This window comes from Fusarium phalaenopsidis, assembly GCF_050370095.1.
Source record: "Fusarium phalaenopsidis strain FUZ10S chromosome Unknown contig_32292, whole genome shotgun sequence".
NCBI classification, from domain to species: domain Eukaryota; kingdom Fungi; phylum Ascomycota; class Sordariomycetes; order Hypocreales; family Nectriaceae; genus Fusarium; species Fusarium phalaenopsidis.
The window spans coordinates 2,347,854-2,369,496 of NW_028145410.1; the positions used below are offsets into that span (position 1 = coordinate 2,347,854).

General features: G+C 54.1%; 5 protein-coding genes across 5 annotated transcripts; 2 read left to right on the forward strand and 3 right to left on the reverse strand.

Moving 5' to 3' along the window:
* Positions 1-64: 64 nt before the first annotated feature.
* LRP88_05019 (uncharacterized protein) lies at positions 65-7,369 on the forward strand (the record flags this gene model as incomplete). The annotated part of the gene is made up of 3 exons (XM_083241583.1): positions 65-520; positions 571-6,855; positions 6,908-7,369. The coding sequence occupies 3 exons, from the start codon at positions 65-67 to the stop codon at positions 7,367-7,369; spliced, it is 7,203 nt and encodes a 2,400-aa protein (XP_083102731.1).
* A 508-nt stretch (positions 7,370-7,877) lies between these two features.
* LRP88_05020 (uncharacterized protein) lies at positions 7,878-9,684 on the reverse strand (the record flags this gene model as incomplete). Its single annotated transcript, XM_083241584.1, has 2 exons — positions 7,878-8,786; positions 8,842-9,684. The coding sequence occupies 2 exons, from the start codon at positions 9,682-9,684 to the stop codon at positions 7,878-7,880; spliced, it is 1,752 nt and encodes a 583-aa protein (XP_083102732.1).
* A 2,639-nt stretch (positions 9,685-12,323) lies between these two features.
* LRP88_05021 (uncharacterized protein) lies at positions 12,324-13,874 on the reverse strand (the record flags this gene model as incomplete). The annotated part of the gene is made up of 2 exons (XM_083241585.1): positions 12,324-13,245; positions 13,705-13,874. The coding sequence occupies 2 exons, from the start codon at positions 13,872-13,874 to the stop codon at positions 12,324-12,326; spliced, it is 1,092 nt and encodes a 363-aa protein (XP_083102733.1).
* A 1,266-nt stretch (positions 13,875-15,140) lies between these two features.
* LRP88_05022 (uncharacterized protein) lies at positions 15,141-16,544 on the forward strand (the record flags this gene model as incomplete). The annotated part of the gene is made up of 4 exons (XM_083241586.1): positions 15,141-15,495; positions 15,668-15,775; positions 16,149-16,366; positions 16,476-16,544. 4 exons carry the CDS (start codon positions 15,141-15,143, stop codon positions 16,542-16,544), a joined length of 750 nt encoding a protein of 249 aa, XP_083102734.1.
* Positions 16,545-16,793: 249 nt separating this feature from the next.
* Positions 16,794-20,979, reverse strand: LRP88_05023 (RNA dependent RNA polymerase-domain-containing protein; the record flags this gene model as incomplete). Its single annotated transcript, XM_083241587.1, has 2 exons — positions 16,794-17,950; positions 18,012-20,979. 2 exons carry the CDS (start codon positions 20,977-20,979, stop codon positions 16,794-16,796), a joined length of 4,125 nt encoding a protein of 1,374 aa, XP_083102735.1.
* Between the last annotated feature and the right edge of the window lie 664 nt (positions 20,980-21,643).

Genomic DNA, 21,643 nt, shown 5'->3' on the forward strand with positions numbered 1-21,643 from the left:
TCGAGTCCGACACACCATTCTACGATCCCACAACGCCAGGTGCTGTTGATGCGGTCGCTTTACCATGGCCTTCAACGGCGCTGGATCTACGCATCGGCGCAGTAATCCCTTTGCGAGAGCTCCTTCCAGTTCGCCCGCTGCGAGCCAAGCTATCCGACCTAAATCTGCCATCTTCTCCTCCCCCTCACAAATCCCCGGACTTTCGACACCACCTCCGCACAACAGAACATACTCGAATGGGTCGGTATCAGCATCCCAGGGCCTGCCTGGGGCCGTATCACGGCAGCATCGCAGTGACTCCAAGAGCGGAACACCGACGTCGACAACATTCGCGCCGTCGTTCATCAAGACAGAAGAGATGAGGCGGAGTTCGGATACAGTCAAAGGTATTGAAGGTGAAAACGACTTCTCTGGAAAACGCTATGTATGGGTTAAGGATCCACAGGCGGCTTTCGTCCGCGGGTGGATTGTGGAGGAACTGGAGGGAAACCAGCTGCTTGTACAATGCGACGATGGAACTGTAAGCACATCCTAGCTGGCAGCCAGCCGCATCTGCTAACTGGTGTTCAGCAACGAGAGGTCGATGCCGAGAGCGTCGACAAAGTGAACCCCGCCAAGTTCGATAAAGCAAACGATATGGCCGAATTGACACACCTGAACGAGGCATCCGTTGTCCACAACCTACACATGAGATATCAGGCCGATCTGATATATACATATTCGGGACTTTTCCTTGTCACGGTCAATCCGTATGCGCCGCTACCTATTTACAACAACGACTACATCAACATGTACCGGGGACGAAGCCGGGAGGATACCAAGCCTCACATCTTCGCCATGGCTGATGAGGCCTTCCGGAACCTCGTTGAGGAGGGCAAGAACCAGAGCATCTTGGTGACGGGAGAGTCTGGTGCTGGCAAGACCGAAAATACAAAAAAGGTCATCCAGTACCTCGCCGCCGTTGCTCAGTCAGACTCGGCCCTGAAGAATAAGGGGCAGCACTCGAACCTTTCTCAGCAAATCCTGCGAGCCAACCCAATTCTTGAGGCCTTCGGCAATGCCCAAACTGTGCGCAACAACAACTCTTCACGTTTCGGCAAGTTTATTCGCATTGAATTCACCCGGAATGGCGCCATTTGCGGAGCCTTCATCAACTGGTATCTTCTGGAGAAGTCCAGAGTCGTCCACATCAACCCTCACGAGCGAAACTATCATGTTTTCTACCAGCTTCTGAAAGGCGCCACTCACAGCACCAAGCGAGAGTTCATGCTTGACGGGCTTGGCGTTGAGGATTTCAACTACACGCGAGACGGGCATGACACCATTGTGGGAGTGTCAGATCGCGAGGAGTGGGAGTCACTCATGGAGGCCTTTGACGTCATGGGATTCACCAATGAGGATCAGGCATCAATCTTGAGGACTGTGGCAGCTGTCCTGCATCTGGGCAACATCAACGTCGTCAAGGAGAGTCGAGCTGCAGATCAGGCCCGCCTCGCTCCAGACGCAAAGGTCCAGGCTGCCAAGGTTTGCAAGCTGCTCGGTGTACCCTTAGAACCATTCCTTCAGGGCCTGCTCCATCCCAAGGTCAAGGCTGGTCGTGAATGGGTTGAAAAGGTCCAGACTCCTGAGCAGGTTCGGCTAGGTCTAGATGCCTTGTCAAAGGGCATATACGAACGAGGATTTGGCGACCTTGTCACCCGAATCAACCGTCAACTTGACCGGAATGGTATGGGTCTCGATGATTCGCACTTTATCGGAGTTCTTGATATCGCTGGATTTGAGATTTTCGAACAGAACAGCTTCGAACAGTTGTGCATCAACTACACCAACGAGAGGCTTCAGCAGTTCTTCAACCACCACATGTTTGTCCTGGAGCAGGAGGAATATGCCCGAGAGCAGATCGAGTGGAAGTTCATTGACTTTGGGCGCGATCTCCAACCCACCATCGACTTGATTGAACTCTCAAACCCTATCGGTGTCTTCTCTTGCCTGGACGAAGACTGTGTTATGCCCAAGGCCACAGACAAGTCCTTCACCGAGAAACTCAACTCGTTATGGGACAAGAAGTCTGCCAAATACCGGCCGTCCCGTCTTGGACAAGGCTTCATTCTTACGCACTACGCCGCCGAGGTCGAGTATTCCACCGAGGGGTGGCTGGAGAAGAACAAGGACCCCTTGAATGATAATGTCACACGCCTTCTCGCCGCCTCGACAAACAAGCACATCGCGGCCCTCTTTGCCGACTGTGCTGAGTCAGAGGATGACCATGGTACTGGGAGAAGTCGCGTCAAAAAGGGGCTTTTCCGAACAGTCGCCCAGAAGCACAAAGAGCATCTTCACAGTCTGATGTCAGAGCTCAACTCGACGCATCCCCATTTCGTCCGTTGCATTCTTCCCAACCACAAAAAGAAACCGAAACAGTTCAACAACCTGCTTGTTCTCGACCAGCTGCGCTGCAATGGTGTCCTGGAAGGAATCAGAATTGCTCGGACAGGCTTCCCCAACCGACTTCCTTTTGCAGAGTTCAGACAACGATACGAGGTGCTCTGCCAAGATCTTCCCAGGGGATACCTTGAGGGACAAGCGGTCGCTGCCCATATGCTTGAAAAGCTTGGGCTCGACCGGGCCCTGTACCGGGTTGGTCTTACCAAGGTCTTCTTCAGAGCGGGCGTGCTCGCTGAACTCGAAGAACAAAGAGACGCTCTCATTACCGAGATCATGGCCAGATTTCAGTCCGTTGCGAGAGGATTCATCAAGCGACGCGCAGCCTACAAGCGACTCTTCCGGACCGAGGCCACCAGGATTATTCAGAGAAACTTCCATGTGTACCTGGATCTGGCAGACAACCCCTGGTGGCAGCTGATTGTGAAGATGAAGCCTCTGCTCGGTTCCACTCGCACAGCAACCGAGGTCAAGAAGCGAGATGCCATGATCAAAGAGCTCAATGAGAAGATGCAGCTCGAATCGGAGAACCGCCAGAAGCTCGAGGAGGAACGTCGCAACTGCCATGCTGAAATGATGCGTATTCAGCAGACGCTTGAGAGCGAACGAGCACTTGCTTTGGACAAGGAAGAGATCTTCAAGCGCCTCCAGCTCCGAGAAGCTGAGCTTGAGGAGAAGCTTGCAGGTGCCATCGAAGACCAAGAAAGACTAGAGGACGAGCTGGACGACTTGTTGGAGGCCAAGAACCGTGCCGAGCGAGAGGTCGAGACTTATCGCTCACAACTTGAGCAAGCCGCCACCCTCATCGCTAAGCTGGAGGAAGAGAAGGGCCGTCTGAATGCAAAGATTGCCGAGCTTGAAGACTCACTCGCCGAGGTCACTCAGAAGCAAGCGGAGCAGGCCGAGAAGGAGATTGCACTCCAAGACGAAATCAAGGTGGCGCAAAGTCAGCTGACCCTGAAGGAGAGAAAGGTTCAAGATCTGGAAACAAAGCTGCTCAGGATCGACCAAGATTTGGAAGTGAAGCTTCACACGGCCCAAAAAGAGCTTCAAACCAGTAAGATCCGCGAGTCGACGCTATCCCGTGAGAACCGTGACATCCAAGCGCAGCTTAAGGAGCTGTCGAAGACGTCAACCGATTACGAGGACCTTGTGCGCAAGAAGGAGAGCGAACTAGCCCTTCTGCGAACCGACAAGAAGAACTTTGAGAGCGAGCGGCAGTCTCTCGAGGACCAAAAGAGGTCTTTGACTTCTGAAATGGAAAAGACTGCCGCCAAGTTCCGTGACGCTCAAGCTGAGCTGGTCGCAATGAAGTCTCAGCAATCCCAGTTGGAGCGAGAAGCTGAGGACGCCAAGAACCTTCTTGAGAGACGCTTGTCAGAGGACGCACAGGCTGATCAAAATCGCCAACTGGTCGAGTCTCAAATCAAGGATCTCAAGGATGAATTGTACCAGACACAGATGGAACTGAGCAGAGAACGGCAGTCTCGCGATGACGTGCAGCTGCTCGGCGAGCACAAATATCAGGAGCTCAAGGACGAGTTCGACCGTCTCAACGAGTCAAAGATCATCATCGAGAAGGAACTCTATGCTCAGCAAGATACCCTACGGCGGACCATGGAGGCTCGAGCAACGGCTGAGCAGGAGCGTGAGGAGGCCAGACAAGAAATCCGACGACTCCGGGCAGCAAAGACGCAAGCAGAGGAGGCGCGAGTGCAAGCCGAAGTTGCCGGTGAGCGACAAGCATCCAAAGCAGCACGGGAACGTGAAAACAGCCTTCGAAAGGATCTGGACGCGGCACAAGAACGGCTTCAATGGTTTGAAGGCGAGTGTGCCAAGCTCAACCACCAGATCGAAGACCTCAACAAGCTCATCCTAGAGTCGGGCGAATTTGGCCTGAAGAACGACCAGGCCAAAGAGAGACTCGAACGGGAACTGGGCACTGTCAAGAGCCGCTTGATGGCGTCGGAAAACGACAACCGAGCTTTGCTGAACAAGCTTCAGCAAAAGGGGTTGGAGATTGCACGCTCAAGCTCTCGCGCCAGTGAGGCTTCTCGTAGTCAGATCCTGACTCTTCAACGTGAAAAGGCCAGGCTCGAGGAGCAGAACGCCAAGCTCAACAAGCAATTGGGTGAATCTCAGATCGCCATTGCATCCCTCGAGAAGAGGGCTGAGAAGCTGCAACTGAACCTTGAGGACCTCAGCCACGAGGTTGCTCGCGAGGTCAAGTCAAGCAGAAATGCCGAAAAGGCCACTTCGACCTTCACAGCTCAGCTGGCTGAAGCCAACCGAACCATTGAGTCGGAACGGCAACTTCGAACTCAGGCACAAACTACCGTCCGTACACTTCAAGCTTCTCTCGACTCAAGAGACAAGGAACTCGAAGATCTCAGGGCCCAGATGCTCGATGTCTTGAGGACGGTTGATCCGGAAGCCCCTATTCCTCCTCAATCAGACGGCACCGACGAGAAGGTTCTCATCCAAAACTTCGACTTGGTGAGGAAGGTCGAGGAGCTCCAGCAGAACCTCCGTGTGCAAACAGCAGCGAGAACAAACGCGGAGAATCAGCTGGCTGAGCTAAGGGCATCTCGCAACGACACCTCTCCCACTCGACCCAGGCTTGAAGAGATCCATCTCAACGAGGCGCCATTCCAAGGGTCACCGACCCAGAGGAGAGCAGCCAAGCTTCATGCGCGAAACTACTCCAACACTTCGACTCCCACGCGCCGCTTCCAGGACTTTGATCCTCTTCAAGACTCCACCCGATCTGACCGTACAGTCGATACCTTGAGCTTCAACAACCGCATGGATCTCAAGGCTGAGGTTGAGGAGCTCCAGAATCAGCTTCAACTCAAGGAGATGCAGAACCGTCATCTCCAAAGCCAGATTGACCGAAGCACACCCGTTCCAGAGAACTACGACGACCAGAGCCCCTCTCTGCGTCGGATTCAGAAGCTCGAGATAGTCAACAACCGTCTCCACGATATGCTTGATGACTCAAACAAGAAGGTTTCTGCCTTGGAAAGGACTATTCGATCAGGCGAGCTGTCATTGCGAGACATTCAGACCCGAACACACGAAGAGATCCTGGAAGTGCTCAACAGTCAAGAGGATTCGCGCAGGGCCTTGGTTCACAGCCACAAGGACGCTGTGGCCGAGTTGACCGACATCAAGGTTCACTTTGAGCGATTGCGACATGATCGAGCCAAGGCCGAGGTTGAGCTTCGTGACGTTAGGTCTGACCTTGACGAGATGACGATGGCTAGGGAGCAAGAGGCTCAGAGCCGGAACCAACTTCTTCAGGAGTTTGCCGACCTGCAGATTCGCCTCGACGCCGAGACCTCAAAGCTCATCGACGTCACTTCCAGCCTGGACCTGTACAAGAGCCGTGCCGACGAGTACTTCGGTAAGCTTGAGCAGGCTGAGATCGCTGTCCTTAAAGCCAGCCGTGCTGAGCAGTTTGCCAAGTCGCAGGCCAAGGAGGCTGAGGATACGTATGCTGTGGTCATGTCTGAGCGTGAGAAGATGGATGCCACCATCGAAGACCTCCAACACCAGAACCAGCGTCTCGAGGAGAAGGTGGAAGATATCTCGACCGATCTGGAGGCAGCTATCCAGGCCAAGAAGCGTCTCCAGCATGAGCTTGAGGATTACCGCAACCAACGCGCCATGGAGATTGAGGACAAGGAGTCGAGCATGGAGCAGACTCGGAAGAAGTACCAAGCTGAGTTTGCTACTCTCACCAACGAACTTGACCTTGCTCGCGAGGAGAAGCTTTTCAAGCAAGCTGAAATCACCCGACTTCGAGAAGAGCTCGACGAGCTGCGATCCAAGTGGGATGATGAGGTCCTCAACAGTTCCACTTGGTCCAAGGAAAAGTCACGCCTGGAGTCGACCCTGGCTGATGTTGCATCCTCCCGCGACGAGGCGGTGAATGCGCACAATGAGGCCCAAGGCAAGGTCGTCTCACTCTTGTCTCAAGTCCGAACTCTCCGCTCTTCAGTGGACGAGATCGCCGCAGAGCGAGACCTCCTCCTGCGGGAGAAGCGCAACGTCGAGGCACGTCTCGAAGAGGCCAAGGCTGGTCTGGAGGATCTTGTCAAGGGAGAGAGCCCATCTCTTCGCAACGCGGCCAACATGGACAAGGAGATCCTGGATCTCAAGTCGAACCTTGCCCAGCAGGAGGACATTGCCGCTGCTGCTGTTGAGAAGATGAGGCGAGCGGAAGCTCTGGTGGCCGAAGTCCAGAAGGATGTCACGGTCGAGCGTGAGACCAGCGCCCAACTGCAGCAGCAGAAGGCGTCGCTGGAGAAGAGCCTGAATGAGGCGCAACTCAAGCTGATTGACCTTGAGACCAAGGGCTACTCCAGCGCGAGCCAAGATGTCAAGTTCCTCCACAAGCGCATCCAGGAGGTGAGTAATGCTGTCCTTTAGATTTACCAGTACCGATGCTAACTGTCGACAGCTTGAGTCTCAGCTTGAGGATCAGGAGACTGAACGCAGCAAGTCCCAGCGATCTGTCCGCAACGTGGACCGTATCGTGAAGGATCTGCAGGGGCGGATTGACCGCAAGGATAAGCAGAACGCGCAGCTCTCAGAGGACGTCTCGAGGATGCGCGACAAGGTCGAGAAGCTTCTGACGACGATCGAGGAGCTACAATCCTCCGAGTCGAACAACCAGCTGTCTGCTCGACGAGCTGAGCGCGAACTGCGCGAGGAGAAGGAGAAGTCGCTCCGCCTAGAGCGGGAGCTTGAGGGCTGGAAGAACCTACGGAACGAAAAGGGATCAGGAAGTGTTATCGGCAGCGTCCGGAGTCGCATGGGCCCCTGGAGGGTCAGCGAAGGCGACGATGTGTCCGTCGTTGACATTCCCAAGAGGAAGAGCAGCCTTAGCCGGGTGCCCAGCCTCACTAAGGGCTTCTTGTAAGAGGTGCAAGGGGGGGAGGGAGAGCGATCATATAGGATACATGAATGGCGCGAACGGTGAAGGGCGTTGAAAGCATTGTTCTGGGCAATTGGTAATGTCAGGGGATCCATCATGGAAGGACAGGCATGGTATAATGGGTTGGCATGGGATGGTATGGCATGGTATCGTATCGTATGACTGAATGGTGGATTGTAGCATATATTTTTGTGTCAGCGTCCTGCGCAAGATATCGACTTTACGTAGTGATAACGAAGAACTTGATGGCTCATTGTTAATGCATACATACGCACGTCCATCAACTTTGTAGCAGACTGCCTCATAGCGCCATGTTGCCATCCATCTTGTTAAGTATTAAACACACAAGGTACTAATACACCTATAACACAACAACAATGATAGCATATACGTCTGCCTCATGTTGTAGGTGCTCTCTTTTGCTAGAGAGCAGAACCAAGTCAACTCTCAGAGTCAACACCCTCATCCACCGAACCTCACTGGCGTGGTGCGCTCAGGCAGGAGGATCCTGGGGCGCATATGGATATAGCGGATCAAACATATTTGTTGGATCAAACGGAGGGGCGAGGCCGAAAGGGTCGTTTTGCGGGAATTCGTAAGGAAACATATTGTATGTCGGTTGGTAGAAAGGCTCAGCATACTGTTGAGTATGGGCCTGGACGAGAGGATATCCCAGAGGCAGCTGTATTTCTTCAAGCGGGTTCGTCGTTGCCATCGTCATCACGGTATCTCCATAGTCGTCTTGGGAGCCAGGAGGTGAGTTTCGTGGTCGTGTCGGTTCGTTTCTCGCGTCGTCGATAAAAGTAGAATTCTCCTCTATAGAGCTGCCCTCGAGGGAATCGTCCTCAATAGAGTCGCCATCTATAGAGTTATCAGTCATAGGGTCATCTTCTATAGAGCCCTCGTCCATCGCGTTGTCGTCCGCCAACTCGTCAGCTTCGTCTTCGTCGGTGTCCTCGGCCTCATCTCCCGATTCCATCGAATCCTGCCGCGTCGCTTCCTTTTCCACCTGCAACAACTGTGGGGGGATTTCGTCGCGGTCCTCAAGCTCTTTTCTTGTCCGGACGTTCTTCGTCGCATCAACAAAGTAGTCATCCCCAGCCGTTGTCTCCCACAGGGGCAAGGTTACGTCGTCTGGGTCGCCGTCCGGTCCAGGGAGCATGGGATTCAAGCGAAGCTTGCAGCACGTGTGTGGCACTCGATCAGTCGCGTATGCACATCTCATCCGGTTATCGCGGAGGACGCAGTGGCCTTTGTGCTCAGGACCACGAGGGCACTCATCCAGATCATCGTCTTGCACGTGGTAGTGTTCCATCCACTGGTAGCCCCCAATGTAGGACGCCACGAGGTCGAGGTCTGGGTCGTTGAAAGCTGGGCAAGGATCAAGGTTGCAGCAACTACTCTGCACATCAGTCAACTCGTGCTCCAAGTCAGTCTCAAGTAACAAACAAGCATACCGCCGTCGGGCCGGTTCTCCAGTGGAGGTCGAGATCCCCGGCATCGCTGTCGCTCGAGGATTCGAGCCTGTCAACCGCTCCAGGGACCACCTCGTCCCCCATCAACAGCCCCAACAAAGCAAGCTTCTTGGTCAAAGCCTGCCACTGGTTTCGAAAGATGCGCCGTTTCCGTTCCAAGTTTTGTATCTTGGCGTAAGAACTCATCTCCTCGAGATCATGCTTGTCCTTCTTATTCAACCACACATATGAGACCTTGTCTGGTGTCTCAGCCATCCAGCGGAAGTAGATGCGAGCTTTGGTTTTCTTCTTTCCCTGAAAGGTGTTAAGCACAGAACCAACAGCTGCCGCATGGTGTTCGCCTGATTCGTTTCTCTTGCTGAGTTGAGGGACGAAGCAAATGTAGTCAAAGGGCAGCTCGAACAGTCGAAGGGACTCGAGGTCAATAACGGGGACTCGGTTCTCATCATTATCGATGTTATGTGTCGGCACGAGGCTTCGTTCGACCCAGACCCGGTCTCCTCGCTTATAATCGTGGGTTGCTGCCCTTTCCCCTTGTCTTGGAATCATCTTAGCCTGCCCATCTCGAACAATGACGCCGTGCGCATCGTCCATCAATGGGCCCTCGGGGGCATCGCTATGCCTCTTGAAGTGCTGGCTGGCCTGTTCCTGAACCCACACCTTGTTTTCGGCGTCCGAGTTGATCTGACGAAGCACAAGCGTGTCGTGGCGTTCATCCGGGGACTCTTGTGGTGAGTTCAGAAGGATGGAATCACCACCATGGCCCTCGACTTTGTACGTGTATCTCCAGACACGGACACGGAAGTCGGGCTCCAAATCATCCATGGTGTAGCCCAGGGTCAAATGGGTCCAGATATCATGCCTTTTCCTGGAGAAATTCGAAAGGTAAAATCAAAATCCGACAGGGTGAATTCAGACCCTGAATCGCGGGCGTCATCCACATTATACAGACGCCACGACTCGACGCACGCTAAAGATGCAAGGAGATCTAGGGATGGAAAGGCAGCCGATAATCGACATGAACTGACAAGTCTTTTCTCTGTGGAGTTCCATGGATACTACCCAATGTCCCGCGGCCTCAGCCCCGGGTATGGCGGGCATGGCATGGCGAGTGTTGTCAGCGAGACCAACAATCATTGTCACATCCATCGCCTTGTGTCCACAGCCGGATCTGATGTGTCAACCGTCTCCGCAGCCCCTAAGGCACGCACGCTTTGGCCAGGAACTCTTGATGGCGCTTGCTGAGTGGAGTTGCCAGCAGGGGTGACACTCAATCATCAACCCCAGCTCTGTTGATTGATTGGTCTTGGTATCGCTACCCCAGCCTTCTCCCTTCCCGCAGAAACGGACGGACCACCACAGTCTCGAAAGTCACTGTGTCAAGGCAAGGTAAAAAGGTGGGTAGGCCGATAGGTCTGGGCGAGCATCTGAGAAGACGGTGAGACGAGGCTGTAACAATGCTGCAAACTTGAAGCCTTTGCCGGAATCAAGGTCAAGTGCCGGCAAAGTGTTGCCCCTTTGAGACACAAGAGGCGCCTGGGTGGATCATATTGCTTTTTTTTCTGTCGACGTCTCTTTCGTTTGGGTAGTTCGTGCCAGGGGTTCGTGTTAGCTACCAACAGCACTGATTCGGTTCCTTGATTTCGGTCAGAAGGACTCCAGAGATCGAGATCCAAGATCCAGGATTCAACACGAAATAGTTAGTGCAGAGGCGGTTAAGGTCTTAGCCTCAACATCATAGTACGTGTCTAGCAGCCGTTGATAAGACTCGCCAACGGTGCCGATGGCGGAGCGAGCCGATAGCGTCGATGGCGTCTACTCGAGGTGTCACAAACATGGCCCATGTGATGTGATCCAGGCCCAGACGGAGCCCAGGGTTGACAGACACCCAGTTAGCCAGTCGCAAGCCGGACTCCATCCTGTCTGCACGCACTGTCTGTCACCTCTGCTCCGGGTGCATCTGATCGGCCGCTCCGATGAGGCGTCCGTGTGGTTGACTCTTGTGAACGCTCCGCTCAAGCGGCAGATGGACAAGTTGGTGTGGTGTGGTTGCAGCTGCTTTGCTTCGCCGTGTGCCTGTGCGCCTCTGGGTTTCACATGCCTCAACCTTTACTGGTTGAATGTCTTCTATTTGGTATTCTAGACCGTTCAGAAGCGGCCCACTTCCGCACAGTTCGGTATGTCCTCCATACACCTGTGAGGGAAATCTCCGAGTGACCGAGCAAGACAAGACAGGAGTTTTGGCGTAATGTGCCGTGCTTTTGAATGTCTCAATTCCGTCCCGGCCAAAAATCCTTGAAGACGGGTGGCCAAGTGTTGCATGTGGTGAGATTGGGGAGTGTGTGCTCCTCGGCGCTGGATAGCTTATCGTACATAACGGTCATCCGGCCCGCTTCGAATATCGAATCGAGGGGGGCCGGGCCATCAGGACACGCTGGTCGACTAGTCTTGATAGAACTGTCGACTTCAGTCCTTGTTGGAGTCGCTTGATGGCTTCTCAGATGCTGTTGGCTTGTCCATGCCAAGTCGAGCCATCAGGTCCTCCATCATCTTCTCCATTTCCTTCTCGTCCTCGGGATTTACCAACCCCGGCCGACGAATTGCCGCTTGACTTCTCTCCCGCAGCTCTTGAATCGAGGAGAGATCAAAGCCCCATGATATTCCTCCAACCAACAGGACAGCGAAGCTCATGACATTGAGTGTGGCAAGTCCAAGAGCCTGCACTGCAAGTAAAGACCTATCCGCCGAGTCGAACTTTACCGGCTGCCGATTGGATGAGTAGAACTTGGGGAGGGAATCCAGCCGCCTTCTCAACACTGAGCGTCGTGAGATAGCTACAGATGCAGCCATAAATCCTGCACCAGCGAAAAATAGGCCAAATTGCTTGAGTTGACGGGTCCATGGCGGGGATGTTGATGGGACTTCAGTCGGAGCCGCGGTAGCTCGATCAACTTGAGCCGCAGGGGTACTGGCTGTGCCCGGCATAGCGGCGTATGTGCTGGCCATTGAATGCTAGATACGCAGATTTTAGAGAAGCGACACCTCGTTGATTGGTCCAGCCTGTATTCAGATGATGCTGCAGCGCGCTTGATGGAGTTGTTTGTCTTTGTATTCTCTTTCCTTCCAATGTCAAATGCTGAAAATGCAACAGCAGGTTTGCCTTCCCCACCGGAAAAACGGCAACCCGGCAAGTGCATCAATCCATATATGGTTTAGTTGCATTGTTCCTTCCCTCTATCCATTGCTCGCTATATACATATTAATTGCCATCAAGCACTGTCCAGGCATCCCAGTCACCAATACACTATCTGCTTCTCTACACTACCCGACTTGTCAATGTTCATGATTCGAAGCTGTCTGGTGATTCAACACTTGAGCCATCGCTAGACGCCGCTAACCCGATATTCTGTGGTTTGTTGTTTCGGTTGAGGTTGATAAACTCTCTTTCGTCCTCTATGCCACCATCAGTCAGAAGCCGAGACCAAGATTCGGCTTGGGGACTCACTCTCTAGACGGAACTGATTCGTCACAACGGGTGTCCCGCACGCCATGGGGTTTCGCACAAATCGAGGGATGCATGTGAGTTCTCCAAACGGGATGCCGCTCTTGGGTATTTTATCTTGAGGCGGCGTCAACCTCGCTCGGCAATGGTCCGTCAGTTGCAGGCTCTCGTAGGTTTTGGCATCGTCTATCGAGATGGCGCGGCTAAAGGTGTCTCGTACTACCTCGTCTTCGTACTCGGCGACGAACTCATGGAGCCCGTCTCCATACAGGAACTGGTACAGGGCCAGGGCGACAAACATGCAGCACTGGACAGGCTTCTTCCTCCGCTGCACTAGCGTGTCCGCCTTTTCGTTGAGCCTCCTTCTGCGCTCGTACTCGAGCACTGACGCATCCGATGCCGGCGTTCCCGGGGGCGGCTTCTCTGGGAGGACCCACGACTGCATCTGCTCGAGATGTGTGATTCTTTGGCCGGAGATGATGGCTTTGCGTGCCGCCTTCAGTATCCTTATGACGCGCGCGCTCGAGACTTTCACCTTGGCCTCTCTTCGAATCACCATCTTGATGTCGCAGATGAGCATGGCAGAGTAGGCCATGACCCTGGACGTCCGGGAGAAGAGTTGATCGAGCTCGGGGTGTTGACGATTGCGATACTGAACCCTTGCGCATACGACCCAATCTCTCCAAAGGGTCTCGAACCGCTGTATCGTGCAGCTCAGTCGCTGCGATGACCGTATGCACACCACGGCTCGAGGCTTTCCCTGCTCGGATGTTTCGCCGAGGGCACGGGCGATGGTGAGAAGGGCGAAGCTGGCAAGCATGTTTCCACGGAGCTGACTAGTTAGTTGGGTGATGGACAGAGTCCCACGGGAAGAAGAGGTTTGACTTTATTCTCACAGAGCTGCTCGACTTAAGAGCGAGCGATGATCCCCTGGTTACAGCCATGGTTGGTTCAGTTGGTTCAGCCAAAGACGCCGCATCTCTAGGTGCATCTGTTTCGACTATCGCGATCCGCGAAGAAGCAATTCTTGAACCATTGGTCCAGGAGCCAGGTTTAAGCCATCTCGGTGCTCTCTCCTTACAGGCACACATGACTAATGCTGCCTCTCTGGTCGCGATCGTTGAGACTAACGTGACGATAGAACCAGGCGCGCAAGTGGGTATCAAGACGAGACGGCAGCGGCCCTGGCTCTCCGGGGGATTATCCTCCAGTCGGGGATTTTGTTGACACGTCTAGGACAAAGAATGAGTTCGATAATTATCGGGGAGGCGACATTAGGCACACACCTAGCGTCGGATCGAGGTTGGACATGACATGGATTCGTGGTCGATGCAGGCACAAACCTGGACCGCGGGCTAAAGGCCACGGATCGATGACTAGCAGGGAACAGCCGACTTGCAAAGCGAGCCACCGTATCAGACAGGTGTGCCGCCCATCCGCCCCGGTCCAATAGCCTTGGAAAACGAGACAACAAGACGATACCCGGCTCGTAACCACTTGGTTGCTGTGTCATTCATGGCTTTGGCAGTTCCCACCCAGGGATTTCAAGCGCCTCACCGGTCTCATACACAGGTCAACCTTTGCGTCATGATGTGGAAGAAGAGTTGACTATGCTGGTTGTGGTTCGTTGTCGGGCGGTGCAGTAGATCATGGGAGGCATGCATGTTGCGGGGTGATGGTCCCGCTACAAGGATGTGCCTGCAAATGCCGCCTGCCTTATTTCGACCTCAGCAGCCTAGGCCGGGGCTTTGAGCCTCTGCGAGTCTCTGATCTGAGCCTCTTCCATCAACCAACCATTCTTGTTACCAAGACAGCCAGCGCCAACTGAGTGGGAGTGCCGATCCCATCGTCAGAATCAGACCATCACACGCGTCTCTGTGTTTCTACTGCCGGCTCCAACGACGATCGCATCCATTTCCGCTGGTGATTTCAGCTGTATTGGGGCATCATCCGCCTCACTCATCCCAAGTCCCTGGCGCTGGCTCAACAGGGCGGGACGACCCTCGTCGACCAGGCTAGGTTGCCCTACCTAGCCTAGCCTAACCAGGCCTGCATATCCAAGCACCTGGACGGCGGACAGACTTCTTTGCCGCCTTCTCTTGCAGCGAGTCATTCGGCCCACTCTTGGTATCTACCAGGTACCAACACAGTCCCTAGTGTGCGCTGGTACCGACCTACCTAACTTGGTACGCATATGCGCAAAAAGCAAGCTGAACCTCACCATCTCATCCACAGCTCTCACCATACCCAATCCTCTACTGCGTGCAGCTCGCGCCTCAGCGTTTGTCCATTCTTCTTCGCAGCTCTCAGCCCTGGCGTTCTCGTGCTTGGGATAGTGAGAGACGAGGGATACTAGTGGCTAGCTGCCCATCGTTCATTAGCTCCGGGTATCAATTATCCATTGCATCTTGCGTACGGAGTACAGACCCGTACGGATATCGCGCCTAAGTCTCCTGCAAAGGCCTCGTCTCAGTCTCGGGTGCGGTGTCGGCTCCGAACCTCTTCCTTGTACGTACGGGCATGGAGTTCCTCGACCGCCAACCAACTTGGCACATTACGCCAAGCTCCTGCTCAGGCCTCTTGTCCTGGTTTCCCCAGTCTTCTTCTGCATCAACTCCTGGATGGGAAAGTGGTACATGGTGCATATGCACATGAGTAACTAATCAACCCTTTCCCAGATTCCCATCTCTATTTCAAATGGTTGTTTCGAGACTCGCCACCCAGATAGACTAGGGCCACCATCGCCAACAACACACTACTTTTGAGCTTCTTCACAGCCATGCCGAAGCCAAAGAGCAAAGCATCGAGGCCAACCAAGCCTGGGGCCACGGCTCCTCTACCACCTCCTCCCGCCATTCCTCTTTGGCCGGTGTTCAAGCCTCCGCTGCCAATCGTTGACCTGTCTCCTGAACCACATCCGCTGACATCCAAGGTTGTCCTCATTCCCTCCTTCTTCCCGCGTTCCCTCTGTCGCGACTATGTGGCCTTTCTCAAGACTCTCCCCCTTCAGACCACACCGGGTCGTCCAAAGCGGGGCGAGGCGGTCCGGGTCAATGACCGTTTTCAAGTTGACAGCCCAGACTTTGCTAGTCGTCTATGGGAGGAGACAGGGCTTAAGGATGTGTTATTAGACGGTGATGTCGAGGAACGATGGTGAGTCTCAGTTTGATCCGTTTCACAGTCACTCGCATTGAAACACAGGGCTCTCTCCTGGTCGTCGGGAAACCTGCGTGCGTCCTACGCTACGAGTGCCGACAGAGAAAAAGCAACTTGGCTGTTTACGATGGATGGTGTCTGCTAGCCGAGATTGCGAACTGTTGATGACCTTTGTTTACAGGGGCGGTGAGCCTGTCGGCTTGTCTCCCAATATACGGGTGTATCGCTACTCGAAGGGACAGTTCTTCGACTGCCATTGTAGGTGCATCGTCATGTCCCTCAACATGCATTTTGTTCCGCGCACTCAACTCCTCCGTCCCCATCTTCAACACCACCCTCACTTCCGACGTCAGCCCCGTCGGCTCTTGCACCAGCCAGTCCCTGATGTCTCACACGGACGCGCTACCGTCGGTCGGGCTGTCTCCGGCTTCTTCTCCCACTCGCCGCGGCGGTGATGGTGTCTGCGGCCCGATTTAGATCGGCCTCATTGCAATGCCAAGTCTCTGGCTTATATCCGTCCCCCTGCCACGGCCATGCTGGACACATGGGACACACTTCCCGGACACACACGCTCTCTGTCTGCGGGCAACGCAAGGAATCTTGGCTAACCGCTGTGCCCAATTCCCCCTAGATGATGATTCCAACAACCTGATTCTGGACGCGGATCCTCCCCTTCCAGTCCGGACCACCTGGACACTGCTCTTATACCTGACTTCTGCCTCGGAGGGCTGCGTTGGTGGAGAGACGGTGTTTTACACCAACGACCGCAAGCTGGCGCGTGAGGAGATAGCTGTCCCACTCGAGACGGGTATGCTCCTCTTGCATAAGCACGGAGATGATTGTCTCCTCGTAAGGCTTCCCCTTTCCACGTTTTCTCTTTCCCCTCCAACAGAACCCCCCCCCGGCCAATACCATGCAAGAAGCGACTCTGAAGGCTGACTACTTGACGCTAATCTAGCACGAAGGGCGGGAGGTGACCGCAGGCGAAAAATGGGTCCTCCGCACTGACCTGTGCATCAAGCGGTGATTTGGCGATCGCCAAGTCTTGTCACGGGCTGACTTGAGATTACGGATGACACATGCGGATGGATGGATACATAGGCATCCTTTGGTTCGAATGCTGCGTACTGTATGGACATTCTATAGGATAGGTAGGGTGCCTGCCTGCTCTGCTCCTCGGCATGGCATGCAACGCCATGACTCCCAAGGCTCGTCCGCGTCTGCTGTGTAACCCAGCCTTTGCAACACCCCCTCTAGAGCTCCATCCATCAGTTGCCTACTCTCCAGTGAGACGTCCCAGACGATCCATGGCGCTCTCCTCCTCCACATCCTGCTCCGTCGCCTGTCCTTGTCCGCCGCATACGTCGCCCTCTTCGGGGGCCTCATCCGATGCCTCTTGACGGGCCTCGCCCCTATTGTTGTTGCTGCTGCTGTCAGTGAGCTCCGACTTGTCTCGGCCTGTCGATGCCTTCCCTTCGTCCGCCATGGAAAGCAACGTCTCAGAAGGCGCATCATCGTCGTCATGACAGCTCTCATCATCGGGTTCAAACAAGGCTAGTGGCTGTCCACGATGGACAGCTGTTCCATCTGGCAGACGGGTATGGACCTCTGGCCCAAGATCAGGCTCCGGCATGGTCTCCTGCTCGCTGCATGCAGAAACTTGGCTGGATCTGGGGTCGGGGTCGGGGGACGACTTGTGGTGTTGGGTCGCTCTCCGATGGGCTGCTGCCAAAACAGATACCTTGGGGTCATACTTGGCCCCCAGGGCCAGACGACACATGACCCAGTGAAAGATCCATGGAAAGCTGATGAGCGGCATTGACTTTGGCTCCAGTTTTCGGGGCTGCAGGATGTGTCCAGCATCGTTGATGGGACCCCGGTGGTGTTCGAAAAGTGCAATCTTTGTCTCTTCCTCGGTAACGGTGTACATGGCTGCCACAAAGCGATCAACCTGGTCCGTAAGCTTGCCACCTGCAGCCTCGTAGCAGATGTCACGGAATCGGTACTTCAGTGCATCATATTCGTGGCCGAGGCTCTCCTGCAGCTTGTAATCCGTGCCCACAGCAGGCTTTGACATGGCGAAGCCCGTCCAGAGCTCAAACTCGGTCTTCAGGTCATGCTGGCTGAGCAGCCGTCGGACTGCGGTATCGTACTGAGACTTGATCCTTCTTGCTGCTTTGAGTAGTTCATTGTCTAGTTTGTACTTTCTTGTGATTCGGTCGTCGAATGGGCTGTCCCAGATGGGATTGAACTGGATGGCCTTGTTGACAACCTTGTCGTAGATGACACCGAGGGCCTTGTTTGAGTGGTAAGTGTTTTTCTTTTCCATAAAGTGCGGCCACTTTCGAGGCTGCTGGTCACGTCTTAGTGTTGCCGGCTCCCCAGTCTTGGGGTAGTCCACGGCTTTGGAGTGTAGCTCTGCGAGTTCAAGACCTATGTGCCATCAGACAGGTTAACAAGGAGCAAGCAGGGCATAATAGCCAGCAGTACTCACATTTTGGGGACATGGGCCCAAGTTGATCGGCAAAGCCCAGATGCGAGGTTGCAATAAGCGGGAGTTTGTCGTTCTTCAGGTACTTGACGAAAAAGTTCCTGAGGTCATCGACGTTGACGTCGCGATCCAACTCCTGAAGCTTGGGAGCTGCGTAATCCATGGGTGAATAGTTCCATGTCTTGGGTATCAGACTCGGTTCCCACATAACAAAGAAGTCGTCGCCGTCGAGGTCACCGCCAGACAACATGTTGGGAACGGGCCTGTCGCCTGTTGCGGGAAACACTACGACGTCCTTGATGTGATGCAGCTTTGGGCAGTCAACCGCCTCGACGACACGGATGTCTCCCGGATGCAAGGATGGATTGCGCCCTACGATACACACGCCGCGTATGATGTGTGTCTTGTTGTAGTTCCTGGAGTCTGTGATCTGGAGGAAGATCTGGGGCAACATGTTGACATCTTTGGGCTTGGACCCCTCTGAGTCTTTCGAGTGGCCTCTGAGCGTCTCCGTCTCATCGACGCAGCCGAGGACGAAAGCGCTCTTCTCGATTTGGATTCGCGCCTTTTCCTTGAGGATTTTCAGGGACCATGACCTCCAAAGACTGAGGACATTGATAACAAAAGGCTCGCGCAGCTCATCTGTCTTAAACTCGGCCTTGAGAAGCTCGGCAATGACGAGGTTTGTCTGATGCTCGTCGACGAATTTAGTCAGCATCTCAATAGCAACACCATTGTCCTGCATCGCTTGTTCGTACGACCCAAGTTGTTGATCCAGAAGATCCATAAAGGCTTTAATAGGAACTCCCAGGCTCTCGAGGATGATGATGGTCTGCCGGTTGAGAGTAGCCGTTGCGAAGCTAGCGCAACGAATGATTTCGAGGCCTTTGGAGTCGGCCTCAAACTTCTTCTGAGAATCGCGAATGTGTACCTCCATTCCCTTGGCGTCCGGCCAGAGAGTAAGAACGCCCTTGCAGCCTCCCATACGGAATTGGAAAGCTGACGGCTTATCAAAGATGTCGAGGGCCATGTCTTCGTTGACAAGTTGTGCCACGAAGGGGGATATCTTGCCCACGCCATCTGTGAAGCAGTGCCCGTTTCGCTCGATATCAGGAATCTCGCGGATTGCAGGAGAAGAAATGCCGCGGACCTCTCGTGTGGTTGAGAAACACTGACCGAGGCGAGCCGCATACTTGGCCACGATTTTGATATGGCTGAACTGCCCCATCCACTTGCGGATATCATCACAAGAAGTATGCTCTGTAGGGCAGAAGAAGTATGCCCCGTTCGCCCTGAGCTGAGAGCTACCAAAGGCCAGGAACTCGTAGGTGCGGTCGCCAATGCGGATGCCTTGGTACATTGTCCGCAGGACTCTCTTGTAGATCTCGTCGTTTTGGTCCTTGCTGATGGTGATTTTGTTATTCTCCAGCTCCTCAACAAACTGGATTCTCAAAAAGCGATCTTGAATGTGTTTGTACTGTCGCATAACACGGTTGGACATTTCCACGGCTGGTGAATTGAAGCGGATCGTCGTTGGAGTGATGACAACCTTGCGAACAAGCGCACAGTACTGGGGGATTCTAGCGATGGGTGAAAAGGCCTCGGCTTCAGGGTTCTGAAAGACGGACATGGGATTCTGGACAGGCTCTCCCTGATCTGCGAGGTATTCGAGATAGAGTCTGGCCTTTCTGGGGTTCATCGAGGCTAGCTTCTTGAGGAACTCGAGAGTGATGGTGTGTTCGTTGAGGATATTCCGAGAGATGCAAACCTCAAGCTGGTAGCGAGTCTCAAAGGGCAGCTGTATGATGGCGTCCGAGGTCTGCTGAAGCATCTCCAGGGCGTTGCCATTTTCAACCAAAGTCGGTTGTTCCAGGTGCTTCCACATATCTGCATGTGCGCCATGTGTGACACGAAAGTCGCCTTCCTCGTGGACCTGCGTGGTGATGTTGAAGTCATCAAGGGCGCTGACGAGCTGCTGGTTCGCAAGCTTGGCCGCTTGGGTGCTGGCATCTAGGACAAAACGAATAGTAGTCCAGCGGCCAATATCGATGAACCCTGGGTCCTGGTAGTCGTTGTGTAGAGCAACGGGGTGCTTCATTGGGATTCCTGCCTGTTCAACAAGGTCCGTGGCACGATTCCACGTCTCCGTAGCATTCCAGTTGTTGGCATCGTCAGAGAAGGACGAGCGAATGTTGGGCTGCTTCCAGTAGTACTGAGGCGGGACGTTAACGGGCACCGCCAGGGCGCATCCATTTTCATCGGCCGGGCTCTGGTGGAGGTGCTTCATCTTCGAAAAGTCGGTGGTGACCTTATGCTGCCGAACATGTTTTCCACCTCGGGTCTCAACCTCCATGGGGAAGAAGGCAGTCAAGCGCATGGCCCTGAGGCTGACCTCAAGCTTGAGGGTGTGCTCGTCGACGGTATTATAGAAAGACTTCATAACCTTAATGCTTCGAGGTCCCAGCATGCTACCGAACTGGATGGCGAGAGGGTGCAGCGTGATCTTGACGGGGTGGTAACGATCTGGACTGACGGGGCTTCGAACCCAACACCTGGGGGTCGCCCTGAACTGGTTCACAAAGACGTTGAGGCCATTTGGGTATCGACTCACGTCTGGGTGAGGGACCCAGTAGGTGCCGGTGGACCAAAAGGGCCTCTTGGGCGGCGGCTCGAACCTGATCTTGGCCCGTGACAGCGCAGGGTCTCTGGCGCTTTCGTTGATGTCTATGAAGGCAATCTCGCCCTCATGCGAGAACCAGTCCCAGATATCGGAGGTAGTAACGGACCTGGGCAACTTGTCGAGCTGGATGGTCATCTCGGGCCATGTCTGCCACTCGGCCGGGGGTTGGAAGGCGAGCGCGTCGTTAGTCGGGCTTCGGGTTCCTTTCGCAGGTCTCCCTGGCTTTCCTGGTTTCATCGGCCGCTTATGGCCTTTGGATGGACTGCGGGGAGGGGATCTCTGTGAACTCATGGTTCAACTTGTCGCGATGGCTTGAAAGTGACGTTTCTGGACGATGGTATACCAAGAAGGTAGATAAGGAGATCTAATCCGTGAGATGTGCGCCAAGTATGTGTCGAAATAAAATTGCATATGTGCGTAATGGAAGAGATAAATGTGTGGTGAGAGAGAAGTGAATGAAGAAGGAGTGAAGAAGGCAAGAGGCCTCAAGGGTGCTGAATAGAGAGAGGCGGATGCGCTGCGACAGTGATTCAGTGGAGCAGCAGCAGCATACTATAGAGCTCTCAACGAGAAGAGATGCCTTATTTGCAGCACTCTGGATGATAAGGAAGAAATTTCACGTCGCTCGGATATGGGATGAAAAAATATGAGGAAACAACAAAGGCAGGACCTAATCGCAGCTGTTGCCAGCTTTATGGGCACTGCCAGCAATAGCCATAGTAAATTCCGTACCAAGAATCTCTAGCAATATTAAGATGAAAGGACAACAAATTCACTCACGCCTGTTTACTCCCGTCAGAGTGCTGTCACGATGGAGTGTCATTTGTCAGTTATGCCCGCGACACGGATAACCGCGTCCGTCACGCATGAGCAAACAAGAATGACAAATATGCCCCTTTACTCCTCAGTTGCACCACCAGGCCAATCACTGGTATATGCAATGTGCCACTGGGCA